The 14,564-nt window shown below is 44.9% G+C and overlaps 1 protein-coding gene across 1 annotated transcript in view; it reads left to right on the top strand.

Annotated features, from left to right (window-relative positions):
* Positions 1 to 14,564, top strand: part of GLI3 (GLI family zinc finger 3) — a gene marked incomplete at its 3' end in the record, with an annotated part of 271,120 nt that overhangs the window by 243,612 nt on the left and 12,944 nt on the right. Inside the window, exons 11-12 of the mRNA XM_082845989.1 lie at positions 12,432 to 12,581; positions 14,038 to 14,202. Of these exons, the coding sequence (XP_082702115.1) occupies positions 12,432 to 12,581; positions 14,038 to 14,202 (315 nt within the window). The remainder of the gene's footprint in view (positions 1 to 12,431; positions 12,582 to 14,037; positions 14,203 to 14,564) is intronic.

The following is a 14,564-nucleotide window of genomic DNA, read 5'->3' on the forward strand; positions in this document are numbered from 1 at the left end:
CAGAACTGAATTTTATAGGCAGCCTTGGGGAAAACAAAAAGGGTTCAAAACAGCAAATAGCTTAAAAAAGGAGGACTGCCGACTTCTATCAACCATGCTTTAGCCCCTTCCAGCCTGGGAATGACAAATGAGCCAGTGGTTTCCCTTCTTAAGTTCACGCTCTCCACATGTTCCTAGACATTTTCTCTTTCCTATCTGATCTGTCCAGACTTACTGGAACTGAGAAGCTGCCTCTGGAAGAAAACAGCTTTTACTGCTTTAACTCATCTGTCAACATCTGCCCAGGAGTCTTCCAAATCCACCCAACACGGTCGATGTGCCCCAGTCCCCGCCATTTTGTTCTAGCTCCTTTGTTTTCTCCTTTATTTCCTTTTTTGTTTCCCTATCTCTTCAACACCGGTCTCCCATCCTTTCTAATTGCTGTCCTTCTTCATCCTCTGTACAGTCTCCGTAGGTCAGGGATTTTCAAACTGGGCTTTGTGAAATCCTTAAAATTCTGGGTATTGGGGTCACCAAAGACAATATGGGGTAGGGAAGGGAGCTGCCCTCGTTCTTCAGCTACAACCTTTCTTTGTTTCTTAAATCTTTATGTTTAGACTTGTCTTCTCTATCGGAGATGTCCTGGAAGCACTTCCAATATGTCATGTCTCAAACAGGAACAGAATCTCTCTCAAATCTGTTTGACCTCCCATGCCAGTTATTGTCTCAGAATCTTTCAAGCTAGAAACTTTGGTACCACCTATTATACCTCTCTCTCTAATTCACCCTGCACACATTATTCCAAGGGTCTTTCAAATGGAGCCCCTTCCCGCCAGCCTCATGGCCTCTGCCCTTAGTTGAAGGCCACAGATCTCTCTTGGGTAATTAGAGCAGCTCCCTAAATGGGTTTGCTGTCCAGGTCCTCTATGACACCTACTAGAGTTACCTTTTCTAAACACGAATCTGATCACGGCCCTGCTTAAACCTTCTTTTTGTTGCCTGGGGTCTGCAGCTTAAAGCCATTCACCCCGCCTCATGGAGGGTAGCATGTGAATGAGTTAAGAGTTGATTGAAAAATGGTAAACTGCTCTACATGTTGAAAGCTTGCTAAAGCTGAGAGGTCTAGGGGTTTCCTTTTTATTTTGCTTTGGTAAGACAGGCCTGGAAAAGCTCTGGGCAACGGGCCTGCTAGTTTTCTGTGATGTGGGGACTCGTGCATTCTTCTGGGTGGCTTACTTAATTGCAAAGGTGTCCATGATGTGAAAGCTAATTTTTAAGCAGTATTCCTTTCTGCGTTCTGACAGCCAGTCTTGGACAAGAGCCAGTGGACGTGTCTTATTCAGTCTTGGCTGTTCAGCGTCTAGCGCGGTAACTGTCATGTCATAAATAAGCATTGAGTTAATAGTGAATGAATGAGTCAGCCCAGCAGGACTGTGGGCAGATTTCCAAATGGATAATTTTGCCTGGTTGCCTGCCTCCTTCGTTTCTTCCAATAGTTCTTGAGATTTGCCTGTGTTTGTACCATCAACAGTCACCACTGCCTTCTTTGCGCACACACGCACACCGAATCTTTTTCTGATTGCGGAGGAACTCTCCTGCCACTTTTCACGCAGGAGGATTCTTCCTTTGCAAGGTGATGGGCAGAAGACCTTCAGGTTAGGGTCATGGCCAGGGACGTCGTTTGGACTGGGCTGGACCCAGAATAACTTTTCTATCCCATATCTTCAAAGGATTTCATTAAAACAAAAGATACTCGACTCTTCTCCAGATACTAAAAATAGATTTGAAATCCAAATACGTTTTATTGCATTTGTGATTACTTTCACAAAGATTCTAACCATTAAAATTATGACATCGAAATGAACAAAACAGGATGCCGGCTCAGGGGCTGATTGCTGGAATGTTCAGAATCAGACTTGAGTGGAGGGAACACGGTTGCTTTTATAAAGGTCATGAAGAGTCAAAGTCAAATCGCATCTTTAATTCACCTTTATTTTTTCTGGAGTTTTGAATTTTCTCATAATCATACTGTATGTTTAGGCTCTTTACAAAGAGCAATGCCTGGATATTCAGGTTCCTGGTGATTGCTGCGATCATAAAAATTTTAAAGTTGGCAACTGTACCCAATAGTTTGTTATAACCTATAAGCGAAAAGAATCTGAGAAATAATAGATATATACATGTGTAACTGAATCACTTTGCTGTACACCTGAAACTGACACAACATTGTAAATCAACTATACTTCAGTAAAAAAATTTTAAAAAGAAATTTGATCAGAAAATACATACATACATACATAAATAAATAAAAATTAAGAGGTAATTAAAGGCTAATACTTTGTATGCCTCTAGATAATGGTACTCTTAATATTTTATATCACAAACAGGAAGAGTTTGTATCTCCCTTTGCATTCAGGGAGACTTTAAAAAAAATGAGTCTTCCTTCTTCTTACAGCTAGTCACGGAGTGTGTGTGTGTGTGTGTGTGTGTGTGTGTGTGTGTGAGAAAACATTAAGCTTCTCACATTAAAAGTGCAAGATGTGCTGTTGTAATTATATGATTGTACCTATCTAACCTACCTTTCAAAGTTTTATAACAGAAGAATTATTGTGACAATAAGTTGCAGCGTGTAACTACTATGCAGATACTAGTTGGAATTCTTAGTACACGGAGACACCACCCATTAACCCTCCTTTCTGTCTGTGGCAGAAATCCAAGCCCACAAGGTGGAAGGATTTAAATGCTCTAGGACGCAGTGCGGCTTCTGAAATCTTTTGCTTGGCAATAAAGGCCGTTGCCATGGATGGTAGTGCTTTCCAGATACAGGGGACTCTTAGAAATGACTCCTACATGTGAGTGACTGATTTCATTTGGTCCTTGGGAGAGGTTGCATTTTACGGCCATCTTCCCTGGATCCCTTGTCCCTGCCATTCTTCTCAGCCTAGGAGGTGGTTGAGGAACAGAAGGTGCGGCCTTTGCCAGAGATTCCGGCCTTTTCTGTTTTGGAGCTACACTTTTGGTCAGAAAGCTTGACACTCACTGTTTGGTGGATTTGTTCATTGCAAAGAGATGAAATAGAAGATGCTTTTGGAGAGACTGGTTTTCCAAATTATTTCATTCCATGATTACACAGTTGAAATTGTCTTGCCTGTCTGGAATGAGTAGTATTCTTATTATTTCTAGAACGGGTACTACTCAATCCTTACCTGCTTCACTCTTTGGATTCTTTTTTTTTTTTTTTTCAACCAGGCCCCCCAATCAATTTGCTTAGGGAGAGTTTGTGTTTTTATTGCCTTTTGGGCCGAAACAAAAGTTGATATTTAGAAGAATAAGATAAATAATTAAATGTGCCCGGTAACTTGAGAAATGATGTAAACAGAGTCTTAGAAGCTTGGAGGGTGTGATGAACCCACATTACATCTCTATTTAAAATCTCAATGGGATTCTCAGCTCTTCCAAGAAAAGAAATTCTGAGTCCTTCTTCAACAAAAGCCACCTTATTAAACTGTAAGAGAACCCTCTCAAAAGAGAATTACATCCACGTTTTAGGAAAATAACTTAGAATTCAGAGAGCAGAATTGTAAGAGAAAGAGCGCGTCGGTTCTCACAAGGAATTGGAGACCCTTAATCCATTTTCAAGAATGAGAATGTTTTCTTTTTACCTAAGTGAAATCAATAATACATACATTTTTCTTTTTAAACATTCTTCTCAAAAACTGAAATCTCCTTAATAGTAGATCATTTTAATCATTAATTAATATACTCACTTAATATTAAGCCAGTATATCATTCTGTGTACTTGAGTTTGAACCAGTAACACATGCACTTCTTATGGGGGAGGGGGTATCAGTTTAGATAGATTATGTCACAGATTATCCATTTATACCTAGTTATCTGCTAATTCAGTGTAACAACAAAAGTAAAAACTTAGAGATTCTGAATTACCCGTGCTCGAATTTTCCACAAGCATTTAGTGAATCTTAGCCTATCGCATGCATTAGGAAAATACCAGTTTTTCCATCATGTGCTACTTTGCATTAAAGTCCTCGAACGTACATATGAATTTACCTATTAGCGTACGATGTTTTCATTTTGTTTTGTTTACAACTCTGCACATAGTTTCATTTTCTCCATCTTTCTACTCATTTTTACAACTTGAAAGTTGGTTTCCATTCTCTAAATTCAACACTGCAAAGCGCTTTGTCCAGACATTAACCTTTTTAAAGAACACTGCCTTTCTTACCCATAAAATAAAATAATATCATTACAAATTTATAGATAGAAACAAGATTTTAATAACTGTCAGGGGGACTCCTTGTTAACGAAGAAGCACATATATTTATTTCTTCTCAACCAAGAAACACATTTTAATTTTTATATCACCCTAATTTCTAATATTCACAGATCAGAAATAGGAAAAAATTCTACTTTTAGGAAGAGAGGGCAGTTCTGTACCCAAACTCTTGAGTCCTTTGGATGTTTTTCTGTATAATTTTATACTTAGATCAAAAAACTGAAAGATACTTGGGTATTTTTATTAGCCAGTGTGAACTGAAACAGTCATTTTGTGAGGTCTTCATGAAGATCTCTCCCTCAGCAAACAATTATAGCTTTTTAAATACTCTGCCAGGAAGAATGATGGGTGCCACTGAAACCATTTAAATTATTTTATTTATCTAAAATTAAAGTGCATATTGAGATAAAAGGCCTGTTTCAGCCCTGGTAGTCTCTGATTCCTGCTTTTTTCACTTCTGCCTAGTAAAGCCTTAAGGAATCCTATCACAGGTTCTCCCTAATAAAATCCATGTCATGACAGTTGTAAAACTTCTGCAAATGTTACGTGTGTCAAAGAATACACAAAACAGGGCTTCCCTGGTGGCGCAGTGGTTGGGAATCTGCCTGCTAGTGTGGGGGACGCGAGTTCGAGCCCTGGTCTAGGGGGAATCCCACATGCCACGGAGCGGCTGGGCCCATGAGCCACAACTGCTGGGCCTGCGCGTCTGGAGCCTGTGCTCCGCGGCAGGAGGGCCCGCGATAGTGGGAGGCCCACGCGCCGCTATGGGGGATGGCCCCGGCTTGCCATGGCTAGAGAGGGCCCTCGCACAGAAACGAAGACCCAACACAGCAAAAATAAATTAATTGATTAATAAACTCCTACCCCCAACATCTTCTAAAAATAAATAAATAATAACACCTGGGTTCTAGTCCTAGCTCTGCCACTTACTCTCTCACCTTTAAAAAAAAAAATACACAAAACAAGAAGGTGTATGCCACCTTTCAGATGGGAAGTTTTGAGGGATTCTTGGAGACAGTTTTCTTTTAGGCAAAGCCTTTCAACCCCTCCCTTGAATCAGTCTGAATGTACTTGATTCAAAATTGTTTTTCCCTGTCTCTCCTTTGCAGAAAAATCTCTGGGCAACTAAGTCAAGAGCTAGTCATAGATTGATATTATAAAATCAGGAAACCAGCTGAAAATTGAGCTTCCTTAAAATTGTTTACTTGTTGCTACCCCATCCCACGCCAAACTAGAAGCCTTTCTTAACATACTTCCTGAGCCAATCCTGAGAAGTTTCAAACGATCAAGTTCTGTTAAACGACATTTGTGTGCGGAGAGAGATCATATTTACCTGAACGTTATTTTTCTATAGACCGTAACTCTTTGCTTTTACATGTACCTTGTGCTGTGAAAATCTTGGCAACTTAACCTTGTAGCAACTCTTTTAAGTTGGTGAAAAAGTTCCGTGTTATTTGAGAAACACTAAATACTGACAGAAAGACTGGTGTGTAATGTATACGCCCAGGGGAGCCGTATGGAAATGATGGTGACGTTTGAGTCTGAAGCTTTACATTTCCTGCCTTCGCTGTGTTTAGGTGTGTTTAACCGTAATCTTTTCATTACAACAGTGGAAGGAATTTACCTTCCTGACGTTAAGGAGCCTGGCTTCTTTAGAGAATGAATCGCAAGCAACAGCAAGGTGTTTGCTGATTAACTTTAGCCCGGCAGAGTGTGCACGGGGAGGTGCAAACCTTCCACACACACCTTTGAGCCGTGCTGTAGCCTCTTCTCCGAGGAAGTCGCTTGGAATGGAGGATGCTCGCCTGTCCACGGGACGATGCTTTCTGGGTGGGAGTCGGTGGGGAATCAGGCCAAAGGAGAGGGAGCTAGAAAAGGAAGCAGAAGTGTGCTTCCAAGGTTCACAGACTGCTTGAATAGCAGCTTTATTTGGGGAGCAGTGAACATTCGGGCTAGATGGACAGCATGTGTGTGTTTCCTCTGAAGGGTTAGGAATAGACTGAGGACGAACTGTCAGCTCTGAACTCAGAGTGCAATAAGAAACAAGAAGAAAGGACCCTGATCAGCCCAGTGAAATCCACCGTGGGCTTCCATTTTGCTGCTGGTAAAAGACAAGCTTCAGTTTCCCTCCTGCACCATTGCAGCCTCCGAGGTTGACGCCAACGGCTGGGCTTCCCAGAGAGAAGCCCTGAAAACAAAGTTGTCCCTTCCACTTCCCCAATGGCCAGGCCAACTGGAGTGATTCCCCCCACCTTTCTCCCTGCCCCCCAAGCTCCATGGGGAGTGCAAGAGACAGGAATCCTGGGTCTTAGCTCATCTTGCTACAAACATGATCACGATGGCCAAATACCAGCTTGGTTGGTTGGCTATGGGCTCCTGAGATGTTTTATTTTATTTGTTTCATCAGCCATCAGTTTCCTGGGGCAAATGCTTACAATCCCATTTCATCGGAAAGCTCAGAGTCTGGATTCAGCCTTTCTGGGGGTGCCTGGTCCCGGCATCTTCGTCCTGTTTATTCAGACAGGGAGCGTCCGGACTGGCCCCGCGGAGAGGGTTGGCATCCACCGCCGTAATTTACACTATCTATCTCTTTCTGGCGCTCAGGCCTCTGGCAAATTGCATGTCTTTGTGCTGGATTAGTTTGGAATTTAATCATGCATTATTTTCCTTCCAATTAAATTATTTATATATTTGATTAACCTTTTCACTGCCAGGAAGGCAAATTTTCAGTGAAACCACAAATAAACACAGGCCCATCAAATTTCAGGCCGGCATCCCAGGGGATCGACCTGTTTGTTGAGTGTTAAGAATTCGCTGCATACGACTCTTCTTAACTACCTAGGGTTTTGGTGAGCAAAGAAGGGGTGCTTTTTCCATCCAGTCCCAGGACCATGATGCAGAGGGGGACGTCTGTCTATCTCCCTCCCCTCGTGTTATCCCAGGACCCTGACTTTTATTCCTTTTTACTGCCTTCTCTTTGCTCTGGCGCTGAAACATACCTCCTTCTAATTTTACTTCCTCAGGTTTGAGATCCAGCCTGACCGAGACTGTTAAGGGCTCTGTTAGCCCAGAAAGGAAACTTTGAAGTCATCTCGTTCAGGGAGAGCAAATGATGGCCCACAGGCCAAATCTAGCTACTGCTTGTGTTTGTACAGCCCATGAGCTAAGAATGATTTTTATAGTTCTAAATAATTAGAAAAAAATGTAACGGATACCCCAGGATATGTGAAATTTTCAGCCTCCATAAACAAACAGCTGCACCGTGTGCTGTCTATGCTGCTCTCCTGATCCAGCAGCAGAGGAGAGCTGCCCCAACAGAAACGTTTTGGCCTGCAAAGGCCTAAAATATTTACTCTCTGGCTTTTTACAGAAAAAGTTTGTGGACATCTGATGGAGTTCATCACGCTCATTTTACAGACGAGAAAAATTAAGGCCCGAATAGGTGAATTGTCCAAAGGTACACAGCTTATCACAACTTGGTCTGGGGGGCATCTTCCAATGCACCCACCCCCACATCTCCGAGCTCATGTTTTATAAGATCTGCCCTAAGATGAGCCCTCCATGAGCACCCCACTGCAGAGGCCAAAGCAGCTTTTTTAGCAGAGTAAATATTTAGGACATCTGGACGTGTAAAATCTATGATTTCTTAGAATTTTAAATTTCACCTGAAATCTAGCTTCGGGAAATGTTTTAAGCTCAAAGGTGCAAAATGACATATACACACTACTTACTATATTTAAAATAGATAACCAGCAAGGACCTACTGTATAGCACAGGGAACTCTGCTCAACATTCTGTAATAATCTAAATGGGAAAAGAATTTGAAAAAGAATAGATACATGTATGTATATAACTGAATCACTTTGCTGTACACCTGAAACTCACACAGCATTGTCAATCAGCTCTACCCCAATATAAAGTAAATATTTTCATGAATAAATAAATAACCTAAATAAACAGAAAGATTTCTGTGTTTCTTTGAAGTAATTGATTATGTCTGTGCTCAGTATTTGGACCCTAAAGACAAGGAAGGTGGACCTGTTCCCTGCTGGCTGAGGTCACAGAATCTCATTTAAAGAAAAATAACTTGTAATCTCAATCCAAGCTGGCCCTCAGGAGCGGTTTCAGAAAATTACAAAAGCATATTAGACAGGCCTTAGGTCTACTCTACGGGGCAGAAAGGGAAAATTCCCAAGGTGCTAACCTTTCTGAAAGTGACGTTGCTTCCACGGTCCCGAGAAGCTTGCCTGTCCCTCCCCACACGGAGACAAGACGGGGTGCTGTGTTTACTGATGGGCACTGGATTCCCGCCACTGGGATTTTCAGATATTGTCCCAGAGGCCAAGGCCGATGCAGCTTGGCCAGGTATTAATCTGAAATGGTTTGCGCTTTGCAGTCACTGGCCTCACCAGCCTGTTGTCAGCTCTCCCCTCCCAGCTCGGTGGCAGGTACCTCAGCACCCTGGTCGGCAGCTTCTACAACGTCTCAGCCGCTTTTGGTTACTAAAGTCCCATCCGATTTAAACCTCTAACCTGCTCTCCACTCAGAGCCTCCCCTCCATACACCAGCCAGGCTCACAGCTCTAGGGGGCTGGCAGGCTGTTTCTTCTTCCCCTACCGCACCACCCATCCAGGAGGGGACCTCTTCCCTCTCCTTCTAGAGTCTGGCTCCCTTCAGCATGATGGGGAAGGCAAGAGACAGGGTCCATTGCTTCACTAGCTGCTGGTGGTGCTTCCGTGTCGGTCATCCCCGTTCCCCTGAGTGACTCCAGGTCGCTTGGGGCAGGCGTCCAAGTGCTGGCTTTCTGGTGGGGTGCACTTGAGTTCTATGCAGGGGTCTATCCTACAGTCTCCCTGCTGGACACCTGACCCAGCACTCTGCATTTTAGGTGGGCCCAAGCTTGGCTACCTCACTGGTATCCACTGGACCCCTGGAAACGCGTGCCTTCATACTACACCAAGCAGTGGCAGTGCTGGAAGCCTCCTGCCTCAGCCTGGCCCATCCTCACCTGCCCTCCGTGTTCCTCACCCTGTTCCTCAAAGGCACTAAATTCTGTCCTCCTCCAGGGGTTTCCGTCCATCTTTCTCCCCACCCACACCCTTACCTGCACACTGCCAAGTCTCCACTCATCCTTCAGGCAGGTCCTACTTTAAACACCGCTTCATTGGAGAAGCCAACCCTGGTCTCTGGTGTTCCCCATGGATTTGGGACCTCCTGTTAATTGTTTTTCTGAAACTCTCTTATTTCCCTTCAAAACGCTGATCACAACTATAATTGTACTATAGTCCTTTAAGCCATTATCCGTGCCCCTCCAGTAATTCCGTGTCTCTCCAGTAATTCCGTGTCCCTGCCCTGTAATTTCCTCAGGGCAGGACTCAGGTCTGTCTGATTCCCCAGCACAGGGCCTGGTGTGGAGTGGTACCGAGTACATACGTGTCCATATGTGGGCGATGAATGAAATGTTGGCAGTCGCTGAGTATTTGTTTTATTCTCCCCGGCAAGACGGGGTTCTCACTGGGCTATCATTCAAATCGTTCAAGTCCTTTTGAATTCTTGATGGTATCTTATTTTAAAGTAATATAACACCTGCCTTAATACCTTACTGTACGGATACTGGATGAAATGCATTTGAAGTAAGCTAGGCAAAAGCATCAAGTATAATTTCTCTGGTCCAGAGAAAGTTCAGTTTCTCACATGAGCCAATCAGTCCAACAGATATTTACGGAGGACCCGCCAAGTACCTGGGCCACTGTCGGTTGCTGAGAATATGAAACCGAAAGGTGTAGATCGCGACTCAAGGAGCAGGTTCAGCCCAGATTCTCAGACCGTTTTCCAGTTTTAACTTTGCCTGCCTCCTTTTTTCCATCCTCCTTCGCTCCCCCCCTTCCTTCCTTCATTTTCTTTTCATGCCTATTCATCCAGGAAGCTTGATGCCTAATAACTTGGAAAAATACTGAACCAAGATCAATTTGTATGGAGTGGACTTGTGTGATCATTCATTGCTTTCCCTGGAAAGGTGAATTCATAGAACCTCTCTGTATCATGTGGGCTTAAAGGCTGGGCTCCAGCACCCACCTGGGACAATCCTGGGTGATGTGAATAGATGCAGACATGTTCTCGAAGCATAAATTTAAAGATGGCGTGTTGTCCCCTGGCCGGCACATCTGTTCTCTTCACCCACGTATGTGCCCCTGCACCACGTTTTTAAAAAATTTTTATTGGAGTATAGTTGCTTTACAATGTTGTGTTAGTTTCTGCTGTACAGCAAAGTGGGTCAGCTATACGTATACATAGATCCCCTCTTTTTTTGGATTTCCTTCCCATTTAGGTCACCACAGAGCATTGAGTAGAGTTCCCTGTGCTATACAGTAGGTTCTCATCAGTTATCTATTTTATATATAGTAGTGTATGTGTGTCAGTCCCAATCTCCCAATTCATCCCACCCCCCCTTCCCCCCTTGGTATCCATGTTTGTTCTCTATGTCTGTGTCTCTAGGCTGTCGGACAGAGTGAAGTAAGTCAGAAAGAGAAAAACAAATATTGTATAATATCACTTATATGTGGAACCTAGAAAAATGATACAGATGAACTTATTCCCAGCATCACGTTTAAGAAACACTCATACTGAGGCAGTTGGCTTTCTATAAGAAACACACATCTGTCTGCCAGGGGTTGGGATGCTGTCGTGAACCTGAGTGATTCTGTGTGGTTTCCTCATTGTGTTCAGAGCTCCTGAAAGGGTCCTAGTTGTCTGCCTGCGCCCTGGGCTGTGTCACCCACTCTCCCCTGTTTCTCGGGCTTTCTGAGAGCTGTTCTAGGAGAGGAGAGTACACAGCAATTGCTTTTCTCTGCCCGCATCCAGTTTTAAACTCCCCAAACAGCACAACAGACTGCTTTTTTTTTTTTTTCCCCCTGCGGCAGCCAGCTGCCTAGTGGAATAACTGAGAAAGGTCGAGTGATGGTGGAATTTTACCGCCAGCTCCCCAGAGACCACTCAGTTAGGAACCAGAGCCTACGCAGGAAAGTAATTAAACGTCATGTCACTGTTACGGGGCTCAGGGAACCCAGAGGAGGTTTCTCTCATTGCACACATTTTTTAGTGATGTGTTTCCACGTATGTGGGAGAAAGGACTCACAAAGGCCTTGAATTAAGGCAAATAAAGTATAGAGTGACCAGAGAATGAAAACAACAGTATCAACCTAGGGCACACACTTCCTCCGTCATCCGTGACTGGACATTAAAATCATAGACTCATCTTCCTGGAGTAGACTTGAATTTGGTCCAGATTAAGAACCACCTGTTCCTCTGGCGCTGCTGTAGATTTCACGTGTCTCCTAGTTGTAGGACATTTGATGTATGAATCCAAGGAACTCTATTAAAAAATTATCCTAAAACTTTGAATTGGAGTTCGGGGAAATTCATCTTCATTTTAAAAACCAAATTAACAGAATTCTAGAGCGGGGAAGAACCTTAGAAACTAGGGAATCCATTCCTTTATTTTGTGTATGAGGACAGCAAAGACCCTCAGACACTAAGCGTTTTGTTGACCATCACCTGGCTTTCATCTTCAGCATCAAGGACATTTCTCTGTGATTCTTATCAAAGGGGTGAGTCCACTAATTGGAACTAAAGTGTCGTTTGAAAAAGTGCTTTGGTTTTTCTTGGTCCTTGTTACAGACTGTGTGTGTGTGTGTGTGTGTGTGTGTGCCCTTTCTGCAGTCTTGAGCCACAGCACTAACCCAAGGTGCTACCCAAGGCCTGGAGGGAGTGAGAGCTGGAAGTCACCTCTGTGGTCAGTTCACCTTGACCCCGACTTGGCCGATGAAAGATAACGGAGGCCCAGAGAGGACGTGGGTGTCTCACCCCGTTTCTGCTCTTCTGATGCCCTTGAAGGACTTTTTCTGGGACACCAGGCTTCTTGCAAACCGGGTCACTCCTACAAGTTAGGAAGTATCCCTCCACAGTCAGTAAGAGCAAATTTACTTAAGAAACATCCTCAATATAGTAAAGGTATATAGTAAGGGTTTGCAGTGTAGTAAAGGTACCGTGGAGTCTTTAGGACTTAAGGTTGGGGGATTTGCGGCACTCCGTTCTTTTGCCTTCAGAAAAGAGTAGGACATTTCCATTTTATTTCTCTCTTTCTTTTTCCAAACTCCAGCATATAAATAACGACCATATCCATGGAGAAAAGAAGGAGTTCGTGTGCCGGTGGCTAGATTGCTCGAGAGAACAGAAACCCTTCAAAGCCCAGTACATGTTGGTAGTGCACATGCGCAGGCACACGGGGGAGAAGCCTCACAAATGCACTGTGAGTACCGAAGGGGCGGGGACCAGCTGTCCACTTAGGGGAGTCCTGCACCTGTGGGCCCTTCCTTGTACTCCAGGGGCCGTGCGAGGTGATGAGTGGTGGGAGAAGAGGGTTGGAGTGCTGTTTGTGATAAACTCCTGGGGTCTTGAGAGGGGTTTCCGAAACGGAGGGGAGATGAGAAGTGGAGAAAGGATGCTGACAGCTTTGGGGGATGCTGGAAGGAATTGATCTAGACCCGCCCCGTCCAACACGGTGGCCATGAGACACATGTGCATTTGAGATGTGACTAGAGGAACCACAGAACTGATTTTTAAATTTTAACCTAAAATTTTAAATTTAAATGGCCCCACGTGGCTAACAGCAACTGAGTCAGACAGCCCAGCTCTGCAGAGTGGCAGGCAGGCAGGTGGCAGTGGGGACGTGCCGTCTGGCACTGCGAGTGAGCATCGGGCCACTGGACCTGACCCAGCACCAGTGCCTGTCACACCAGAGCCTTGGGGAGCACGGAGAGGGGCCAGTTTGGACTTGAAAAACTTAAGTTGACTTTTTAAAACTATAACCCTTATAGCTTTAGAGTTTTTCCTCGCCCTCCTAGTCTGTCCCCAGGGCCCAGTACAGACCTAGGAAGGGTTGGGATTCCCACAAGGCTAAGGCTTCTTTCACTGAGGTGCCCGCCAGGCAAGGCTCAGCCCTGGTACTTTACATCTTAAAGGCCCTTTACAAACGGGATCAAATTCCCTGCCTTTGTAGGCACACAAAGCCATATTAATGAACTTTGTGCTGAATCTGAAATCAGTGGGAATTCAAGGAGATCCCTGAGCAGATAATGAAACCCATTGTCCACATTGAGTGGCCTTTAAAAAAAAAAAAAAAAAAGTCCAGGATTTTTACTTAGCCCTGAAAACGCTTTCTCTCGAACGGCCCTGAGCCCCATCTGAATCCCAGTAAAGGCAGAGTTTACTGGACTTTTGTTCATTGGTTTTGAAAAGCCGCCAACCCTCCAAACGTCCCCGTCTTTTTTTTTAATTAATTGATTAATTAATTTTTGGCCGCGTTGGCCCTTCGTTGCTGCGCGCAGGCTTTCTCTAGTTGTGGCGAGCAGGGGCTACTCTCCGGGGGCTACTCTTCGTTGCAGTGCGCGCGGGCTTCTCATCGCGGTGGCTTCTCTTGCTGCGGAGCACGGGCTCTAGGCGCGCAGGCTTCAGTAGTTGTGGCTCGCGGACTCTAGAGCGCAGGCTCAGTCGTTGTGGCGCACGGGCTTAGTTGCTCCACGGCATGTGGGATCTTCCCGGACCGGGGCTCGAACCCATGTCCCCTGCATCGGCAGGCGGACTCTTAACCACTGCGCCACCAGGGAAGTCCCCCAAACGTCCCTGTCTTCCATCCACGCGGAGCGAGTGGGATACATCAGCCTTCATCGTGTGGGATCATCCAGATTTACCTGTTTCCTCCTCAGTTTGAAGGTTGCACAAAGGCCTACTCGAGACTCGAAAACTTGAAAACACACTTGAGATCTCACACTGGAGAGAAACCGTACGTCTGTGAGCACGAAGGTTGCAACAAGGCTTTCTCGAATGCCTCTGATCGCGCCAAGCACCAGAACAGGACACATTCCAATGAGGTAAGGCCCCTCCAGGAGACACGTGTTGGGTCCAGAGCTTGTGGTGGAAATAAAAAATCCTCTGGGGAATGTACTTGGAAACGCAAGCCTGTTCCCTTGTATTTGCTTCTGGCCACTCCCAGCACGAGTGGGTTTGGGGCCCCAAAGGTAGGGCTGAAACCTGGGCCCGGATGGGAGAGACGTGCAGGGTGAAGGGGGAACGAGTTTCACGTTGTTCGGTACTGCCACCTACTGGTCAGACAGCAGGAGCATTTAACTTGGAATTCCATCCACTCGCTCTGCCTGGGAGAACAGGAATGCGTTCAAAGGACGACCCTGTAAGCACCAAGGAGAGATTCAGAAGCAAGGTGTTGACAGCCAAC

This window comes from Leucopleurus acutus (genome assembly GCF_964270905.1).
Source record: "Leucopleurus acutus genome assembly, chromosome: 9".
Taxonomy (NCBI): Eukaryota; Metazoa; Chordata; class Mammalia; order Artiodactyla; family Delphinidae; genus Leucopleurus; species Leucopleurus acutus.